Source organism: Strongylocentrotus purpuratus, unplaced genomic scaffold, assembly GCF_000002235.5.
Source record: "Strongylocentrotus purpuratus isolate Spur 01 unplaced genomic scaffold, Spur_5.0 spur5_scaffold_16, whole genome shotgun sequence".
In the NCBI taxonomy this organism is placed as follows: domain Eukaryota; kingdom Metazoa; phylum Echinodermata; class Echinoidea; order Camarodonta; family Strongylocentrotidae; genus Strongylocentrotus; species Strongylocentrotus purpuratus.
Window position 1 is genome coordinate 17,057,915 of NW_022145601.1, and position 21,063 is coordinate 17,078,977.

Genomic DNA, 21,063 nt, shown 5'->3' on the forward strand with positions numbered 1-21,063 from the left:
AAAAGCACATAACAAATATTCCTTGAAATGTGTTATTATATAATTTCTTGTTTTCAACCCACTGTAATAAACATAAACCACTCATATTAAACTTTCTGAACTCATCAAAGTTTTGCATTGCTATAAGATTTAGTCTTGTTACTACAAGCCCAGCATGCCAAGATATGCAACTACATCTTAATAATTTTGTGGATGTGTCATCAAATTAATTTGAAATATATGTGAATGTTTCTACCTCTAGTTCCAACAGGGTTGATGCCCCTCATCCCAATATGACAAAATACTAAGGTATAGATTTTGCCTATTTTGAATCTTCCTTCAAATATTTTTACTTCCAAAGATTTAAGATATCATAAAGGAGGTATTTTAATTTTTGTTAAGGTTGTTAACACCCCCCCCCCCAAAAAAAAAAATAAATAAATAAATAAATAAAATAAAAGGGAGTAGTCATAATTAAAACAACGCTTTCCTGCTTTTGATGAGACACATTCAAAGCCGCTATAAAACTGTAACATAAAACAATGCAGCAACATTTTAATAGCACATACAGTATATATGCCAATCAAGTCGGCATTGGCAGGGGACCATGCAATTGGGTGTTTGAGCGATAATAATATTACAAAGTTAACACTTTTGTAGCACACATATCCACCATGCACGGTGTTCAAGGCGCTACAATATTACCCCTGCTCTGCTAGACTATCTATTTCGGTGCTCACAGCATTCTAGGAATTCCTTCCTACCGGTACCCATAGCTTGCAAAGGCTTTGTGATCAGACATAACTCTGTGGCAGTTTACAAGGAACACAACTGACTACAGTTTTGCATTTCACTCATAGTTATTAGTCATACACAAAGCTTTTATACTTTTTGTAAAATATTACCTTTCGATTAAACCAACTTTACAAGTAATTCAACCTGCACTGAAAAGTTATTTTTATTGCCCTGATATATTCTCACTCTCAAACCATGCAAAAATAATGTATCACAACTGATTTTGGAATATATATATTTGATATGAATTTGTTCTAAGCTTACAGCTTTTTTTTCTTCCAACTTCACAATTTTTCCCTAACCATGATATTTCCTTTACAATGAGTTTCAATCACGATATTTTCGGTCAACCCTGTCGTTGAACTACCAAAGTACAGGAGGCCTATACTTCTTTACCGTAACAACATTTGTCCATGAATCTCTTTATTTGTTCATGGCTTCACAGAACTTCTGGAAATGGCTGTTCTCAAGTTCTGTCATGACTTTGTTGAGAGCGTAGATCTCTTGCCTCTGTCTCTGCCTCATCATACCGACATTGTTGCGGGCCGACTGCTTCTCCTGCCGCGCCTTGTCCTCGCGGATCTTCTGGCTCTTTTTCTTCTCCTCTGCACCGATCACGTTTAACCTGTCTTTCAGTGCTCTCTGGCTCTGTACGTAAAAGAAAATTGTCCTCATTAATTCCATGACATAAGTTGTTCACTTGCTATTTGTATGTTACATGAAATTAGGAACTGTTATTATGTACAGTATTACACTGCTGGATTTCTATTTTTCTAGTTACATGCATTTGAGTATAAGTTGTGCAATTAATCATGATGATTATATTCAAATGTAGCCAATGTAATCATTAAAAAAATATTTAATTGCTCTTCCCCCTTCCAACACAGAATTTCAGGAAACCTCTAGACCACATGCCAGGAAAATTAAACCACCACCCTAAAAAAAAAAAAAAAAAAAAAAAAAACTACATCATGACATCTATATATACCCAACAAAAAATCCCCCTAATAAAGACAATTATACCCTGACTGTTATTCAACTCTTCCCTACCATATAGTACCCCTAAAGCTTGTCTTCTGAGTGTGAGTAAATTTATTAAAAACTAAAAAATACAAATAAGTGGTATAGGATATGTGAGGGTGGGGGAAGGGGGGAAGGGGGGGGTATATTGTCCCTGGCAGTAGTTATCCTAGATGTAGTCGTCCTTGGGGAGTTAGCTGGGCCGTAATTGTCCTAGAGAGCAACATCCCAATGCCTATATGTAGTTGTCTTTGGGGTAGTAGTTCTTTAAAGGAGTATGTTTATTTTTCCTCCTCTTTATTTTTTAAAATATTATTTTCAGAGTATTATCTTTATCCCCCCTCTTGTTTTGATCTTGTTTAAGTATACCTTAGATGTATGCTTTCAACATCCTAAATAAAACTAAATACAATGGCACACATTAATTTAGCAGAGGTCAGAATCATACTCACTCTTAGATCGGTTAATGATGCTATATATTCAAACTTCTCAAGCTGTTGGGGGGTGGGGGAAGTGGGCGGGGCACAGGGCACACCTTTCCCACCATCCTTCAGCATACTAGACTGTTTCTCTGACAAGAACACTTTCTTCATCGAACGTTCCGATTCACTCGACCTGAATTTATTGCTCAGCCTCACATGAATATGGTTTCCACTTCCATAAACCGATGCTGCATGTTCTAAAACTTGTCTGGGTGTTGGCATACTATCGGAAGCCTCTGATCTGCTCTGTTTTGTGATTGCACGGGGTGTTGTTGCGTTGCTTCTCTTCTCCAAAGCAACTGTCGTCAAAGATACTTGAGAGGACGTCCCACTGGATGAGTCTTTCACTTTAGATTTTCTGGAAGTAAAACCCTTATTGAACTTGGTACTGAACGTTTCCACCTTTTTTCTTTCCCAGCGACTGTTGAGGGTCATGGTTGAAGCAAGACTGAAATCTCCTAAGGAATTGTGGTCTTTCGTCGGAGCGGGCGAGTGTTTCTTTTTCGAGGGAGTTTTTCCCCCTCGCCTTCTTGATCTGCTTCTGTAGAATTTCTTGGTCTTTGATTTGGAAGTACCTGGAATGGGGAGTAAATATTAACAAGGTTCATGATAATTTTCAAACTTAATTGTGAGGACTTTCTTTTCAAAATCATTAGTACATAGTAATAATTCATGCATCAAGGATCCCAGTAATGACTCAATGGAAAGATAAAGTTTCAGAAAGACCCTTGATTAGGAAGGCAGGAGGTTCCAAACTTCTTAAAGAATATATCTATATCTGAATGGCTGCGGAAAAAACAAAAAACTTGTCATTGTAATTGATGCAAATAAGATCGGTCATGTATGCTAAAATTATCTTCCATAAAATACTAAATTTAAAGTAACCCTGTAAACGATCATCGGATCGGACGCTGATACCGATCCGATCAGGGGTGATCAGAGAATAATTTCCGATCGCCGATCAATTAAAATGATCGGGAAAAAAAAGGCACTAAATATCAACAAACATGGTCTACAACAACTCCAAATGACAAAATAATCCCAGCTATGAATTTGTTTGAGCATTTGATAGCCAAAAACTTGAAAATTTACAGGGTTAATTTAAAGACTGCAAAATAAATGTATCAGGGCAAATTATGGTAGCAAATTAAAGCAGCATGACTATATCTTAAAGAAAAACATTACAACCAAAAAAAGAAACAATTCTATGTTCGATCAATTTCAGGGGAATTGGAAAAACTTACACTACAGAAAACTTTGCTCACCTTTTTCACTATGTACAGCAGAATCTGTGTTGTTGATGTGTGGATACTGGGTAAGATCATCATCATCTTGTGACTCCCAAGACGAATTCAAAACATTGTTCACTTGAATCACGTCGTCCTGGCAAGAATGGGACTGATTATTATTGTTTTCTTGATTAAGTAAAGCAGTGATGGCCTTAGCCTCTTTTGATTTCAGATTGTTGATCCTCAGCTTGGCGCTGGCGGCGAGACGTTGCAGGGCTCGGAAGTTTGGGAAGATGCTCGGCGGGTTGGATTTCTCAAGGTGAGCATCCACATCATCAACAATTCCGTCCTTCCCGCTTGTGGCGTCGATGGTAGTGATGAAGCTTGACTGGGAGTTGGTCGTACTGCAAAGCTGCACTGGACTGCTTATCCTAGGAAGGGTCAAGCCCTCCCTGCTGTCCGATGCCCAGGTGGTGTCTTCGACTGGAGGATAAGGCACAAGGAGCGATGACGACAGACTGCCTGCATGTATACTCTCCTGGCTGTGAAGCTTGAAGTGGGTGTTACTTGGAAGGCTATTTGCTGGGAGTTGCGAGCGACCGATGGCACTTCCCCGTCGAGATGGCATGCCATTGCTGCTGGCGGGTGGACGGCACACAGACACTGCCATGACTGGGGCAATGACATTGACACCCAAGCTCCTAGACCCCGAGAGCCCGGCCAGGTTTGTGTTCCCTTGGACGAGAGTTGCTGACATTATTGTGCTTGTTCAGTCATTTCTACATAAGAAACAAAAAAGATACATTGTATAGGGTCTACGGGAAGAGGGTTTTACTTAGTTTAAAAGCCATCTAGAAATAAGTAGCCTTAATATAGACTACATACTGTACATACATGTAGCAGTTTGGAGGCTCTATTAATAATAGTAGTAAAATGTCTAGTCTATACATGTAGATATTACAGGGGACTGTGCGTCCGGAAGCTACAAAACAAAAAATAAAGCCACCATCTTTGCCTTTAAAATGTATGCATCAAATAGCACTAGGTCTAATCATCATAAATATTTGTCTTTCATAATTAATTGTCAACCAAAAATAATAAGTCTTAAAAGATTCATAAAATGTTGCGTGTAGATCTATACTTCTAAAAAATAATTAAAATCAATTGTCAGGACAACCTGTCCGCCTTTGTCAAGTTTGTGTCAGGACGCACAACGGTCTAGATACATGTATAGACCCTATATAGGCCTAGATCTATATTATATAGATCTAGAGTCTAGACTTCGTCAGTAAATATTCATAAATGAATGATACACGCCAATAAAAACTAAAAAAAGTAAAACAACTAACAAGTCTTTCATAAATATTCATGATTGATAGACTACACGCCATCAACTAAAACAACAACAACTAGGACCTATATGATTATGAACCAGCTCTCTCTTTCTTTAAGTCTCACTCTCACTGACACTGCTGAGACTGAGTGAGAGTGAAATTGTGAAAATGAGATTCAGTCTCACTTCTCAAAACAATTAAGTCGCCTCTCGAGTCTGAGCCTGATCTGAGCTGACTGAGCTGAGTCAGTCTGACTCGATGCAATGACGTCTTGAAGTTAAAAAAAAACACTTTTTAACCATAACTTACCACTGTAAATATTCGATGTTGCTATGCCGCTTAACCTTCTTAAGAGGATCATATTTGAAACGTCAACTTTTTGGTATTTCCAGGACATTTTCTCTCCATTTTGTTGCCTGATCATGATCTTGTAGCCAGGCCAGGCTGGCTGGCACGGCATGTATACACGGCAATAGCATTATGCATGCTCTCTTTACTTCCGGAAACAAGCAAACGTCGCACGGCAACGAGCTGGACCCGGAAATCGATGGGCACAGGTGTCAAAGGTCTTCTTACCTACATCATTATCATACATGTGCGATTGTGTGCAGTGCTGTGCAAAATTTGACGACAAACAGCGTAATTTGTTCTCATATTCTGCCATCATGCGTCCTTTAACGGAAGAGGAGACCAGGACTTTGTTTGAAAAACTTTCAAAATAGTAAGTTGTGTATTGTTTTTCTTAGAGTAAAGTGTGGGAATGCCTCAAGTTAACGATTGTGATCAAAGATTTTAATAGGATCAGTCCCATTCGTTCAATTTGTTGTCACGTTTTGTTGTTGAAGATTTTTTTATTTTTTAAAGAAGACGACGATGACGACGACGAAGAAAAAGAAGAAGACGACGAAGAAAAAGAAGGAGGAGGAGAAGAAGAAGAAGAGGAGGAGGAGAAGAAGAAGAAGAAGAAGAAGAAGAAGAAGAAGAAGAAGGAGAAGATGATGAAGAAGGAGAAGAAGAAGAAGGAGATGAAGAAGGAGAAGAAGAAGAAGAAGAAGAAGAAGAAGAAGAAGAAGAAGAAGTCAAGAAGAGGGGAAGGATGACTTGAGTCGAGGAGGAGGAGCAGAAGAAAAAGAAGAAGAATAAGGTGAAGGAGAGGGGAAGGGTGACTCGAGGAGGAGCAGAAGCGAAGAAGAAGAAGGAGGGGGGAAGGATGACTCAAGGAGGAGGACTGGAGGAGCAGAAGGAGAAGAAAAAAAAAGACAAAGGTGAAGAAAGAAGAAAAAGAAGAAGAGTAAGGAGAAGAAAAAAGGAAAAGGAGAAGAAGAAGGATGAGGAGGATGGGGAAAGGGGAAGGATGACTCAAGGAGGAGGAGCAGAAGGAGAAGAAGAAGAAAAAGAAGAAGAATGTGAAGAAAGAAAAGAAGAAGAATAAGGAGAAGGAGAAGAAAAAGAAGAAGGAGAAGGAGAAGAAGGAGGGAAGGAGGAAGAGGATTATTAGGTTAAGTTGACTAGACTAGTTGAGTCAAAAGAAAACTCAAGGAAAACAAAAGACACAAGATAAAACCATGAATTCCGTTTACTAATGTTCCTGCAACTATTTTTTGTTTCCGCAGCATTGGTGAAAATATTAAGCTTTTAATTGACAGGGCAGATGGAATGTACTGCTTCAGATATCACAGAGATAGGGTGTTTTATGTCAGGTATGTATAATAGATATCTTGTGCAAGCTCTGTTTAAAGATAAAGTTGAGTTTTGGTCGTGTGATTGCATTGTGAAAGAAACAGTGTGGAATCAATCAGAAAAAAGATGATCATCTAGCATTTTTTTAGGGCAAACTTTTCCTCTGATGTTCTTCCACACTTGCACGCTCACAAATTGCTTTTCACTTCTTCCCAGAACTTAACCTTCTTTTTAATATCGATGGGGTACGGGGGTCAATGTTAACTCACATTTGGATTCAGAGAATTGGTGAAGGTAATTATAGTTAAGATCCTTATTCAAACAGGTGCATTTCATTTAGGCTAGGGGAGTAGTGGTTAGCTCAGGGAGGGGAGTATCATTTTGAGAAAATTTAACTCCTTAGCAAGGAATGAATCATAGTTTGGATTTTTAAATTTAACTCATTAAACTGTTACCACTGTCTCTCTTTTTGTAAAAAGAAAGGAAGACAGACCCCTGTGCTTGGTAATTGATATTGGTTGTTATTTTACAGTGAGGAAATCATGAAGCGAGCTGCTAGTGTTGTCAGGGATAACCTTATCAGCTTTGGGACGTGCTTTGGCAAATTCTCCAAGACCAAGAAATTTAGGCTTCACATCACAGCACTGGATTATTTAGCGCCATATGCCAAGGTGAGTTTCTATCATAGTTTTCTGTTTCTCTTTTTTTGAGTTGTACAAATTCAAGTGAAAATGCTAGATTAAGAAAAAAAGGATTATTCTTGAGGGACTGATATGCAATTTGACCCAGACAGACACAAGTGACACTGAGAAAGACCTAGATGTTAGTCAGAGTGATGCATATATGGGAATGCCAAGAGCTTTACAAACAAGTCCTAAATAAAGATGGCATGAAAAATACCAGTAACAAAGTATTGGAAGGTAATTAAGAGATCATGCCAAAATTGAATTCATACTGATAGTATCAAATATCAACTGAAATGCGTGAATTTTCAGACCACATGCTGCTTGGTTCTTATCCATGCATTTTTTTCAAACCTGTTTCAATAACCTTTTTTCATACATGGAAATTTGTTGGAACCTTCTTGATCTGTTAAAATGCTTTTAAAATTGGGTAAGAGAGATGTCCAAAACATTATATTTGATTATATCGTTGCCTATTCAAGGCCAATAAGGACTTTCATGTTTGAATTTGAATTATGCCCTTCTCAGAAATAAAGTATTAAAAGGCAATTACCCCCCCCCCCCCAAAAAAAGAGGAAACAAAAGACCTTTTAACTAATATAAAGTTGCATTTGGTATGCTTTCCTTTTTCAGTGCAAGGTTTGGGTGAAACCAGGAGCAGAGCAATCTTTTCTCTACGGCAACCATGTTCTGAAATCGGGTCTTGGCAGGATTACAGAGAACACTGACAAGTACCAGGGTGTTGTTATCTACTCCATGAGTGACGCTCCTCTGGTGAGTCTCGTCTGTAGAAATTTGTGCAGGATTGTACATGTACCTTAAAACTTGTCTGCACTAGTTTGGCCAGGGGGATTAGACCTCCCTGCATGGTCACTGACAGGTGGTTATCTCATCCAATCAGCCCTCAATTAACATAAGAAAAAGGGGATCATGGTTGACCAATGGTCACCAATTAGGTATTGTTTGCTGTTTAGAGGGCACCAGTAGCTATAAGAAGTGCAGTGGGGGCATTAATAAAGCTTGACTGCTGGGTCAGTGCTAGGTACGTTACAGGATTGGCTTTACTGACATTGCATGTTCTAAGATTTTCTCATTTTTCTGACTTAGAACAGTTGTTGGTTTTACATCCATTAGGTACTCACTACCCTTACATATATCTGGCTTTTATTAAAGTATTCTGCTGTTAAATGTATCAAACAGCAGATAGGAAGATAATTGTACAATTCAGACTATGGGTTTCAGATTATGGACTTGAAATTAAAAAATAAAGTTTACTTGGTGCGGTGGGGAAAAAAGAATGATGTATGCCTACGTTAAGATCGATTATTTGAAGGATGGTAGGTCATCAAGAAGAAAAAATGAGTAGATAACAGAATCAAATACAGAGGAAACGTACTGAGAAAGAGAGAGATGGGAGGGGGGCAAAGAAGGGAGCGGGAGAGAAAACAAATTGAAGAGAGAGAGAGAGAGAGAGAGAGAGAGAAAACACAGGAAAATAGCAGAAACAAATTTTTTTCTGATTTCTCATTTCATTTCTGTTTGCATTTCATGTAGGGCTTTGGTGTTGCAGCGAAATCAACTCAGGAATGCAGACACACAGATCCCATGTCCATCATAGTCTTCCATCAAGCTGATATAGGGGAATACCTCAGGAACGAGGACACACTCTTGTAGGGACAACCCCTTCACCGACCGTGGGCACTTTATGAACTATAGACGCTCCATGGACAGACCATGTGAAGGAGAACTAAAAGACTATTTATATGATACATGTACCGTTTTTACAGGAAAGATCTTCCTGGTATTGTATGGCACAATGCTCGTACATACAAGCATGCCATTTACATGTACATGTACATGTAGGGAGTGATTGAATACCCTCAACAGTTTGCAAATTATCCTATATCCCCAGGTTAGGGGTTGTGAGCATGCAACGGTTGGCCTTACATCATCAAGTTTCCCATTTTAAAGGTGGATTGTAGACCAACCATTTTTCACAGAGGATGAGACAGTTTGCTGAGACGAGATGTGTCGATGAGGGACCTCCTTGCATCCGCCTAAGATACAATTCTCCTGATCTTACCAAGACCCTCCAGCAGTTTCATATCAAAAGGAATTTCCCCATTTCCACAACTTTAAAACTCATACATGCATGACTTATGTACATTGCTTTTTAATGTAATATTATTGAGTTTAAAGAGACCTTCATGCATCTACCTGAGCTACAATTCTCCTGTACTTACCAAGATTTAAATCCTCCGGTAGTTTTATATTAAAAGGAATCATCTTGAAATCATGTCCCCATTTCCAAGACTTTAAAACAGCCTGACTTATGTACATGTACATTGCTTTTTAATGTAATATTACTGGGTTTAAGAGACCTTTTATTCTTATTTTGATTTTAATTAAGATGATTATTATTCTAATTTGGATTATTTTCCATCCTTGTATTGCTATGACAATGATCTACAATTCTCCACAACCAGCAATTAGAAAAGTGAAATGGAATTTCAAAAAGCATTTTTGTTATTCCCAAAATTTTACAATGTCTGTAGATTGATTAACTCCCTGAACATTTGTTCTGCAATTTCTGCTGTTTGCCGAGACAAGTCCTTCTAGCCATTCTGCACTAGAAGGACTACTGCAAAATCCCCTATAGCGCCATGTCAGGTCAGCTGTAGCAGTATGATCCCGTAACTCGCTGCTTCCCTAGCTGAGCTGTTGGTTCTCGCATTCATGATTCCATTTCCTCTGTGTGCGAAGTGGAAATTCGGTACCGGGTACTGTTGCCAAGTTGACCATGAGATGGCGCTGTGCACTAAACGGTACCCTATTCCAGAATAAGTCCCATCTCTTCCCATATGTCATGATGGTCTAGGAATTGTAAATTACTTTTGGAAAGAATCTTTATCTTGATTTTTGTTTTGATAATCATTTTAATGCATATCTTGCATGAGGAACATGTTGATGAATACATGTATATAAAAATACAAGTATAATTGGGCATGTACATGTATCGATCATAGAGAACACTAGATTTAAAGGAAAATCATCTGTTTGGTCATTCAGTGTAAAGAATTTTGCTAGCCTGAGTAATAGAAATGTACTACGGTATAAACTGATCTATACTCTAATGAAGGGTATGTTTAAATCTGAGCTGCAACATGAAATAATCAATATCATAATTTAGTCTTATATGATGGTATATGAAATATATGGTATTTTGAAAACTTAATGTTCAGCTATTCCAATAGACAAATGAAGAGTTTAATTCCATAAGGAGCTAAATCCATTTTTGTAACTTCAGAGAACAAATTTGTTTACCAGATTTTGTACAGACATCTACGGAAAAGTGATATTAGAAAGTGCATTTTTTCATAATTGCTCCCCAAATTTAGGTAAATAAATTTGTTGAAAGACAGGTACTAAAGTGAACAATGTTCTGATATTTTCACCGAAAGTGGATTTAGCTCCTTTTGGAATTAAGCTCTTTAAATATGCCTTGTATTTTTCAATCAACCATTGGTAAATTTAAGCTCAAAACAAGACTCAATTGCATTATGTATCAAGAAGATTCATGAAATCTTAGCCAGTTGCTAATTGGGCTGCCATAGCCAGTCAGAATTTAGTTGCTAATTAGTATGGTTTTATGAATATGGATCCTTTCTCAGTGCTAACTTTTCATGTAGTAGGTATTGATAATGTACAGTATAACTCAATAAATGAAAAGAGGAAACAAACTGCAATTCTTAATGTTTTTATTAATTGTACCAAATGTTTAATATAAGAAACATATTCATGAATTCTAATGACATTTACACTACACATGCATTGCATATTCCGTTCTTACCTCTCAACTCCTCCTAATAAAGTAATTTCTGACCTACCGAAATGTAAATACATGACAATAATGATAATATTAATAATTATTATTACTTTGATTGATATTATTATGATTTTTAAAATTTTAAAAAAGTGGAAATAACAATAATAAAATAAAGTGTAATACAACATATTTATATTGCCTGGATCTAGTAAAAGTTCAGATCTTGTTTGCACAGGCTCACATGAACAAGAATATGAAAATTAAATAAATGAATACCGGTAATTAAAAAAAACATGTCTTTAAAAAATTGAAAATTAGCGCGCTCAAGAACTCGTGCATCATAAAATGATGATGTAGTTATTATGTGTGCATGAAGTTTTTTTCTTAAATATGAGACAAGTTAATCTAGGTAATCTGAATTTACTTTTATTTGTTATAAAACTATATGAAAAGAATTACAAACAACACAAGTAGACTACATAATGAAGTTGATATTTTCTTACACTAAAATTCACTTATGTTTCTGCTAAATGTTACAGACAGTATATTATGTATTATGTATTGAAATTTGGAAGGCTAAATTCATTAACTGACCCTGCACCTCTAACAATTGTTACAGTCTACATGTAAGTACAATCTCTGATAAACAATCTTAAGTACTTAACATTTCAGTGAGGAAAAAAAGAAACATGTTATCAAGTGAAATCCTTGATAAAAATAGTCAATATAAGTAATTGACCAAAAGTATTACAACTTATTTCTCTATTCCAGATCTGCTCTATTCAAAATGTCAAGTCAACTAGAAAATTTTAAATTGTCAAACCTGTCTATAAAGCCTAAAGGCATAAAAGGTTAACAATAGAGGCCACTGTAGACAGGTGGCCTTTGTAGACAGATTTTACTCCACACATTTCTCTTAGAGAGGAGGAGACCACTACACAGGTGGCCTTTATATAGAGGTGGTCACTACGACAGGTTTGACTGTACATTGCTGGAATTTACTCGTAATTGCTATAATATTTCTAGCATTTACTGCTACATTTATTTATTAGAATGAGTATCAGGCATAGATCACTGCACAAATTTTTAAAACGAGAATTTTTTGCATTTGAAATTGAGCATGAATTATAGCTACAATCAATGCATACATATACATATATGTCAAACCTTTAAGGAATAAATCTACATGTATATATCTCTTACTCATATATTTGATCTATATGAATTGACTAATCATACATAATTTAATGACATCACTTGGTGCTGCTTTCCTTGCACGGTAAAATGATCAATTTCCCAGCAAAAGGAAGAAATTTGCACAACAAAACACATAAAAAGTATGAAATTTTGAAAAATGCAGACAATGTATGCCCATGATTTGTGCTCTGATTAGTACTTTGCAAGATTATATTCAGCAAATAGGTGCATCTTTTATTAAAAACAAGTGAAATTAAATTTCGGAGATAATTTGCTAGGTGTAAACCCTTATATTCGATGACATCTTTTATTCAGTTGGACTGGTCAGTGTTCCATGCTTTTAAGTGATGTGAAGGAACATATGTGATTTAGCGAGTCCCTCAATAAACATCACAATCTGCAGACGAGAACTGAGTACAGATATTGTCCGTTGTCGTTTCTTTGTAGCCAGGTGTATTGTTCAAACCGCTTCCTAATAAATTGAAACAAAAAGTTCAAAAAGAAATACATAGTGAGACGATTTAAGGGCCCATAACACAAAGATAAGTAAGCAACTAAGAGGTGTCACGGTGTAGTGGATATATGTTGCTGGACTGTGAATCACATGGTTCATGGTTCAAGCCCTGCTGAGGCACCATTAAAGGTAAAGACCAGTATTGGAAACGCCCCAATTTCAAAAAATGAAATGGAAGCTCTCATTACCAATCATGTGAAAGCATATATGTCTTGACTAATACATGATAAAAAATTTGCCGGGAAACCGCCTACTAATTCATATATTTGGTAAATTTGTTTCTCTCATGGTCTGTGAGAGATATAGGGTAGTCCCATATACATCTTTCTGTGTATAGTGCTTGTAACTTTACGAAGAATGGGCCAAATTTCTTATCATTTTGATGATTCCAGAACCTTGCAGATGCTAGATGCTAGATGAACAACCTTTTCTGATCGATTCCACAACGTTTCTTTCACAATGCAATCGCATGACCATAACTGGTCTTTACCTTTAAAGGTCCTTTGGCAAAATATTTATCTACATTTGTTACACTCTTCACCAGGCGCGCACACAGGGGGGAGGGGGGGGTTAAACCCCCACCTTTGGTAATATTTTATGTGTAACCCCCCCCCCCCCCCCCCCCCCCCCAACCTTTGGATTTTTTTTTTTTTTTTTTTTTTTGTATGAAGTAAAAAAAAAAAAAAAAAAAATATTCCCATGGCTGACCTAAACTAGATGGAATTTTGACTGCGCGCAGTCGAAAATGATGCCTCCGCCATAGAGCAATTTAAACAAGTTTGGAGTTTAAATCTCCAGTGGTTCTTGAGATATCATGATAACAATCTCAATGTATGGAATTTCATTGACCTCTGTGACCCTTGACCTTTGACCTACGTGCTCCAAAATCTAATCAGATTGTCTTCCTATGGTGATACACACTATCGTTAAGTTTGAAGTTTAAATCTCCAGTGGTTCTTGAGATATTATGATATGGTGATACATACTATCATTAAGTTTGAAGTGAAAATTCTCCAGTGGTTCTTGAGATATCGCGATAACGATCTCAATGTATGGAATTTCATAAGTTGACCTCTGTGACCCTTGACCTTTGACCTACGTGCTCCAAAATCTAATCAGATTGTCTTCCTATGGTGATACACACTATCATTAAGTTTGAAGTTTAAATCTCCAGTGGTTCTTGAGATATTATGATAACAATCTCAATGTATGGAATTTCATAAGTTGACCTCTGTGACCCTTGACCTTTGACCTACGTGCTCCAAAATCTAATCAGATCGTCTTCCTATGGTGATACATACTATCCTTAAGTTTGAAGTTTTTACATCTCCAGTGGTTCTTGAGATATCATGATAACAATCTCAATGTATGGAATTTCATAAGTTGACCTCTATGACCCTTGACCTTTGACCTACGTGCTCCAAAATGTAATCAGATTGTTTTCCTATAGTGATACACACTATCACTAAGTTTGAAGTTTAAATCTCCAGTGGTTCTTGAGATATCATGATAACAATCTCAATGTATGGAATTTCATAAGTTGACCTCTGTGACCCTTAACCTTTGACATACGTGCTCCAAAATCTAATCAGATCGTCTTCCTATGGTGATACATACTATCCTTAAGTTTGAAGTTTAAATCTCAAATGGTTCTTGAGATATCGCGCTAACAAACTCAATACAAGGAATTTCATAAGTTGACCTCTGTGACCTGTGACCTTTGACCTACGTACTCCAAAATCTAATCAGATCGTCTTCCTATGGTGATAAATACTATTCCCGAGTCTTAAGTTTAAATCTTAAATGGTTCTTGAGATATTGTGATAACGGTCAAACGGGACGGACGTACGGACGGACAACCCGAAAACATGATGCCTCCGGCACCACCTTCGGTGGCGGAGGCATAAAAAGCTGACCTTACCCCCCCCCCCCCCCCCCCCAACGGAGCAAAATGTCAAATTTCCAAATTTTGAGACCAATAAAAAAAAAAGTGTCCTCTTGCTCTTCACCCAGGTGTAGGAAGAAAATGGGCCTAGGAAAATATTCTTTGAATGCTCGAGTGCCTTGTCCTGGTAGCTCGGCTAAAGCTGAGATAATAATATGACTGCAGGGCCCTCAGGAAGAACACTAATGAGGTTACCCTGGTTAAAAAAGACATGTTGTTGTTTGTTATTATCATTATGCTCAAAGCATAGCCAACTATTCTGGGCTATCGGAAGATTGGTGGAATTTCAGGGAGTCTCCCGAAAAATCCGGGAGGGTTGGCAGCTCTGATAGACCCAAAAATTTAAATGTAACATTATACATGTGATGTCCACATAAAGCGGGTGATTAAAGAAACACATATTTAGCAAAGATTATAAGAGAAGCAACTGACACAGAAATTATTCTGGTAGGGCACTATTATTGCATACAAATTCTCAACAGATGATTTCATATTCCATGTGTAGTAGAAGATCTCATACCGTTATATATTTTGCCCCCCCCCCCCCCACCTCAATGAATGACCCTACACAAAACATACCTGTGATCAAGTTGTGAAGATTACAGTAGTTGGTTCCTTTGTCCAGCACGGCATACCATGTTTCTGACGTTGAAAATCCCTATTAAAGATTTCAATAATTAGAGAAATGATGTTGATATATGATCTATTTTATAAATATAAAAGATAGTTAATTTGTCCAGCACAGCATACCATGTTTCTGAGCTTGAACATTTATATTAAAGATTACAATGATTAGAGACTTGATACTGGTATATTATCTATTATAAAAATATAAAAATTAGTTAATTTGTCCAGCACAGCATACAATGTTTCTGAAGTTGAAAATCCCTATAAAAGATTTGTCAATGATTACAGACATGATTTTAATTTGTGAATGTGGTTTCTTTCATTCTCGCCACAGATGAAAGTAGATGGAAGACAAAAAAATGTTAGCTGAATTTCATATGTTTCCGCATTTTTTCTATTCCCTAGAGGCCTTGATACTTACATAAACTTTACAGGTTTCAGAGCCCTTTGTAAACTGGAAGCTGAGGTCATCAAAGTAGTGGTTCTCCGGTGTCTCGTGAGTGGCGAGTAGGGTCGTAGCATTGGAGGATACAAGCTGAAAAGATTCAACAATGTTGACAAAAGTAAAATTATAGGTCAAGTTCACACTGAAACTGTGTAGTAGTAGTCTTGGTCATGACGAAAGTAGGGCCTTACCAAAATCCACCAAAATTATATGAATTTTTATCAAGGTTATCATGTGTGTCAGGCACCTTGTAGTACTTGAATGGACCACATGTAAACATATTAGTATGAGCATTAGCACTTTAACATACCTGCCAACCTTTCACAGCAAATATTAGGAATCTCTCGAGGTAAAATCAGGAATACAGTCTATTTTGAACACTTATCACACAAAATTTTCCAGCAAAAGAGAGGAATCTAGGATTCAAAACTATAGTTTAAAGGTACTATGTCACAGATTTGCAGACCAAAAAAATGAAAAGGTTAAATTTCAACGGCATTTGAAAGATAATACTAATTTAGAACTTCCCTAAAAAAGGTGGGGCTTGAAAATGTCTTCAAGTCGGAAAATAATGACTATCAGTTGTCAAATCGACTTAGGAGCTATATAGCCAATAAGTAATAGTCTTGATTTTCAGACCATTGTACCGAATGGTCATACGTTTTATGCTGCGCAAAGATTCAATCAGTTTAATTTTGGCCATCACAAAAAGTGGGTTATTGATGTAGTAATGTACCCTTTACAACTCATTTCATGAATGTTATTACTAAAGAAGAAAAAAGCCAGTCACTCACTCAATAGTGTCTGACAGTGAAGTCTAGCAAGTAAACGGGTTTCCTTGTATAATTTGAATATTAGGATCTCCTAACGTTCAAATTTCACAGATAGGACCAACGCTCAAAATACACGGGGACGATTCGCCCCCTTGAGCTCCATAATCGCCCCCGTCAGGTTGCTCACGGGGGCGATTGCAAAATTAAAAATTGCCCCCGTGGAATTATAAGATAAAGATTATCTTTTCTGATATAACTTTAACACAATATTGAGTATCAATTTTCAAACCTTAAACCAATGAAATGGAACGAAGTTGGCGCTATCTCTCCCATCTCTATGAGTATTACCGATACAAGGAGGAGGACCACTAATTTTTTTTTTTGCACAAATATTTTGATGCCGCATTTATGTCACTGGCAGGTCTGGGGGGGGGCGTTCTTTTGGTATTTTCTTAAAGGTAAAATTTATGTTACTATCCTATTTTTTTACCGGTTTGGGAGGCTAGGGGGGGAGCTGGGCCGGTAGAATCGGCCCGTGGATCCTCGCCTGATGCCAGGAAAGCATCACTTACGGGGGTTCAAAATAGCACCAAAAAAATGCTCTGCACGTTAGTAGATGCCAGGAAAATATCGCTTTAATACGGGGATTCAAAATAGCACCAAAAAATCGCCTCGCCGCTTTGCGGCTCGTGGACGATGCTCCGCATGTTAGTAGATGTCAGGAAAACATCACTGTCTTTACGGGGGTTCAAAATAGCAACAACAAAAATTGCCTCGCCGCTACGCGGCTCGTGGATGATAAATGATAATGATAAAAAACAAGGAATTTAGGAGTTTCATGGGTACCAATTCAATGGAAATTTGTATTAAAATAAGAGCCCCCATCAGCACTAAAAGAGCACCCGTGAACAAAAAATTAATTTGAGCCCTGGATAGGACATACATGACATATTTATAATTCCTGCAAAGTTCTACAAAATTTGAGGTTAGCTGCAAAAGGGACATAATACCTTTAAAGGCCAAAAAACTTTATACTGAAACAAGGTTATCTTGGTAATCATTACAAACTTTTGAAAAACAAATAAAGACCCTAGCTCATACATTTATGAGTCTATCAATGTGTCAAAACTTAAAAAACAGCATAAGGAGAAGGAGATTTAAAAAAAAACAGAAGAAGAAGGTGCGATGAAGCAGCAGAAACAGGAACAACTGAGGAGGGAGTACAACATTATAATAAGTAGAATATGGGGAATAAGATATAAATGAAACTAGAAAAACAGAAGAATTTCAAGAAGAAAACTCACTTTGTAGAGGCATTTCTCTCCTCCGTCAGCGCAATTATCTTTTGTGCTCCATTTCGCGATCTGCTGCTCGAGAGCCTTAGAAACCGAGGAACAGTTCATTCCAAACACCCTGTACGAACACAGATAGAAATATTAAGAGAGAAATTAATAAGTCAATGCAATACAGTTCACCAATTTCAACAATAACATATCAAATTGTGGTGCATCAAGGATGAGTTTATCTATACTGGTTCCTGATAGTATACATATATATGTAACAAAACACACTTGGCGCTGATATTTACAGGGTGCCCCCCCCAAAAAAAAAAAACAGAAGAAAAAAAACAGACTAGCATGCTTCTAATAATGTGGGTGTCAGATTCACTAATACTGAAGAATCTTTCCACGTTTTTCAACATGAAAAATAATACCACGCTTGACAAATTTGATGGACAGGTTTTTGTTTTAGGGAGCACTTTGTGACACATGCTAATACTAATAGTGTACAAAGAAATGTGTTCAGGGTCAATAAAACAGCATTTTAAACATTTGTATTGTCATGTCTGTGTTAAATAAGGCAATAAAAATGTTTTTAAAAAGAAGGGAAAATGTGTATGGAATGTTATTTTTCTGTTCAATCTTACTATTATTTACAGCTTTCCCCAACGCTCAAGCATGATAACATTTTTTAAACTAAATAATGATACCTTTGCACTTTGTATCTCATGAAAAGGCACTTTATAAATGTAATTGAATTGAATTCATTGATGCATCTGTCATACAACATAATTTCTTTTTCCATTGGTTGAACAATAACAAAGATTGTGTAACAGCAGAATTAAACATACAACAAAAAAGCATCATTAAAATACTTTATTATTTATTATTTCTGCAAGAGCACTGGTAGTGGATGTCTTTCACAAAAATGCATCTAAAAAAAAAATACTCAACCAATTGTAGCAAGTTTGATATGATTTTTATTCTAAAAAGGTTCCCATTTTCTAGTACTGTTGAAATTTGGGCACTAAAGTACTTCGCACCACCACCTGCAGTACAACACTGTACATCATTTTGTCACACTCATTGGTTTCCTCCATAGACTAACCAGGCAAAATAGGCGTGTGGGTGTGACAGAATGGAGCACGCCCGGTGCCAAAGTACATCATTAGGGCCAAAATTTGCCCTGTGTTATTGAAAATATGTTAGTCCATTTTTTGATGAGCCACCCTGTTAAACACTTCCAAATTGCCCCCTCCTTTTCCATGGCCATGTAGACCTATACAAATAATGTACATGTATATTGCACTCAGTTTGGACCAAGCTTTATAACTTTTAACAAAACAAAACAAAACATTGTGAATCCATTGCAGTAAAGACGGGCACATAAGCTGAAGCTCCAACACCAAAGTAAAGTATCGGTAAGTAAGTGAAAACAAATTTTAAAAAATCCTGAACAGAAGCCTGGAGTAGACGTAGGGTCATGTAATCAGGTAATTTCATCAGTTTAATATTTCACATGCCCTCAAATTGATCAAGCTATCGCATATTTATTGTCCATGACCATGGTCAGTTTGGTCACACTGCACACCCACCTTTTGCTGTTTGACTCATAATTGATTAATTAAAAATGGACTTAATGCATTTGAAAACTTGTTTAGTTAACACGGCTATTAAGCAGCCTAAGCTAAGACTAGAGAATCGTTTGGCAAACATTATCTGCTACGGTTTAATCCTCAAATTCATTTCCTTTCTCACAATCGCTCTTGACTTGTGCAATTCAACACACATATATCTGCTAGCGCTAGCTGCACATGGTGCAAATTGCAAATGCTCTGATTCTGGGCTAGCTGAGCTGAGCTAAATCCGCTTATCCGCATGCACTCACCAATCGATTTTACATGATGCATGTAACGGGTAGCCAAACCCGTCCACGAATATGCTGCTGCACAATGCCAGCAAAATGCCGACGAGTAAAAATACAGCTCCTCCTTTCAACATTTTGCCAAAGAAACCGCCTCTTCTGAAATATCTATCTGATAATGTCAGACCGTCGTCTTCCGATTCATGTAGCTTCGAGTATTTCGCACTAACCATCACGAGATCACGAGACAGTTAGTCCGGTATTTGCAATGATTATATCACACGATAAGTTATTGTTTACAAAAGTACCGGTACCTACATAATGGTCCACACACGGGGTAGGTAGCGAGGCTTGTTCTCTTTTCAGTCTTCTCTATGTATAAATTTGTACATAACTGCTAGATAAAAATCAGTTATAGTAATGATTGAAATTATTTTTCATTTATTAAAAATAATTCATTAATTAACTGTGTTTTAAATGTATAATATAAATGAATGTATGTAATAATGTGAAGACTTAAACTAGATGATTAAATTATTGCATCTTGAATCAGACTAAGAGTTCGCCTTTGCCAGCTGATCAAAATGTAGGTAAGAGTTCGATGTCGCCGCTCACAGGGGTTAAGGTACGTCCTTTGACCGATTGGGGTGTTGGGGGTGGGGCGAGGGTGCGTTCCTAGGTTAGGGTTGGATGAGGACATGACTTGTGATCGCCCTGCATTTTCAACACACGGGGTGGATAGTGGGGAAATAGTTAGGCCTTATTATAAGGCCAGCAATGAACAACGAACAGCGCATGTTCTTCGATTGAAAACCACCCTGAACATATTGACAAAACAGAAACGGGGAGGGGACTGCAGGAACAAAATATTGCATGACTATATGGGTCAAATAAGAGGCGGTGCTCCCGGGGAAGGGGCAGGGGGCATAGTGCCCCCCCCCCCATTTTTTTTCAAATAGCCCCAAAGTGCCCCTAAACTTTGAAAGAAGGCCCCGTTTTACAAAGGAAAAGTGCCCCTTTTGCTTTGACAAATGCCCCTATTAACTTGTAAAAGTGTCCCTTCCCCTTTCCACCTCTGATAAGTGCCCTTTTTATTTTGACACGTACCCCTTTTCCTTCGACAAGTTCCAATTTTCCTTTGCAATAAGTGTCCATTTTTCATTCTCATATGTACTCTTTTTAATCTCTAGTAATTGCCCCCTTTTCAGGTACGATATAAGTGCCCCTTTTCACTTTTTGTCAGCGCCCCCTCCACCTCTGATAATTGCCCTATTCAAATCTAATGGGTGAACCTTTGCTTTAAGTGCCCCTTGTCTTTGTAAGAAGTACCCCTTCCCCTTTTAATAACTACCCGTTTTTAACTCGGGTAACTTTCTAACTCTCCCTTTAT

General features: G+C 37.3%; 3 protein-coding genes across 3 annotated transcripts; 1 reads left to right on the forward strand and 2 right to left on the reverse strand.

The window, feature by feature from the left end:
• Positions 1 to 1,197: 1,197 nt before the first annotated feature.
• Positions 1,198 to 5,321, reverse strand: LOC115918703. Its single transcript, XM_030987431.1, has 4 exons — positions 5,149 to 5,321; positions 3,542 to 4,284; positions 2,247 to 2,851; positions 1,198 to 1,422 (listed from the first exon to the last, which is right to left on the reverse strand). Exons 2-4 carry the CDS (start codon positions 4,260 to 4,262, stop codon positions 1,198 to 1,200), a joined length of 1,551 nt encoding a protein of 516 aa, XP_030843291.1. The 5' UTR covers positions 4,263 to 4,284; positions 5,149 to 5,321.
• Positions 5,322 to 5,364: 43 nt separating this feature from the next.
• LOC115918249 (60S ribosome subunit biogenesis protein NIP7 homolog) lies at positions 5,365 to 9,069 on the forward strand. Its single transcript, XM_030986930.1, has 5 exons — positions 5,365 to 5,560; positions 6,453 to 6,539; positions 7,052 to 7,190; positions 7,836 to 7,976; positions 8,757 to 9,069. Exons 1-5 carry the CDS (start codon positions 5,433 to 5,435, stop codon positions 8,874 to 8,876), a joined length of 615 nt encoding a protein of 204 aa, XP_030842790.1. The 5' UTR covers positions 5,365 to 5,432; the 3' UTR covers positions 8,877 to 9,069.
• A 1,874-nt stretch (positions 9,070 to 10,943) lies between these two features.
• Positions 10,944 to 19,961, reverse strand: LOC115924538. Its single transcript, XM_030986934.1, has 5 exons — positions 19,698 to 19,961; positions 17,834 to 17,942; positions 15,733 to 15,846; positions 15,264 to 15,342; positions 10,944 to 12,697 (listed from the first exon to the last, which is right to left on the reverse strand). Exons 1-5 carry the CDS (start codon positions 19,904 to 19,906, stop codon positions 12,606 to 12,608), a joined length of 603 nt encoding a protein of 200 aa, XP_030842794.1. The 5' UTR covers positions 19,907 to 19,961; the 3' UTR covers positions 10,944 to 12,605.
• Positions 19,962 to 21,063: the final 1,102 nt, after the last annotated feature.

Bases quoted from the DNA above. Each gene is read 5' to 3' on its own strand.
- LOC115918703 (XM_030987431.1), bottom strand. From the start codon at position 4,262: ATGTCAGCAACTCTCGTCCAAGGGAACACAAACCTGGCCGGGCTCTCG. The intron at 2,852-3,541 runs GTGAGCAAAGTT...TCCCCATTCCAG, and splicing joins TGCTGTACATAGTGAAAAAG to GTACTTCCAAATCAAAGACC. The intron at 1,423-2,246 runs GTGAGTATGATT...TTTTACGTACAG, and splicing joins CATCATTAACCGATCTAAGA to AGCCAGAGAGCACTGAAAGA.
- LOC115918249 (XM_030986930.1), top strand. From the start codon at position 5,433: ATGTGCGATTGTGTGCAGTGCTGTGCAAAATTTGACGACAAACAGCGT. The intron at 5,561-6,452 runs GTAAGTTGTGTA...TTGTTTCCGCAG, and splicing joins TTTGAAAAACTTTCAAAATA to CATTGGTGAAAATATTAAGC. The intron at 6,540-7,051 runs GTATGTATAATA...GTTATTTTACAG, and splicing joins GATAGGGTGTTTTATGTCAG to TGAGGAAATCATGAAGCGAG.
- LOC115924538 (XM_030986934.1), bottom strand. From the start codon at position 19,906: ATGGTTAGTGCGAAATACTCGAAGCTACATGAATCGGAAGACGACGGT. The intron at 15,343-15,732 runs GTAAGTATCAAG...AATCTTTAATAG, and splicing joins CTGAAACCTGTAAAGTTTAT to GGATTTTCAACGTCAGAAAC. The intron at 12,698-15,263 runs GTATGTTTTGTG...TCAATTTATTAG, and splicing joins TCTTCACAACTTGATCACAG to GAAGCGGTTTGAACAATACA.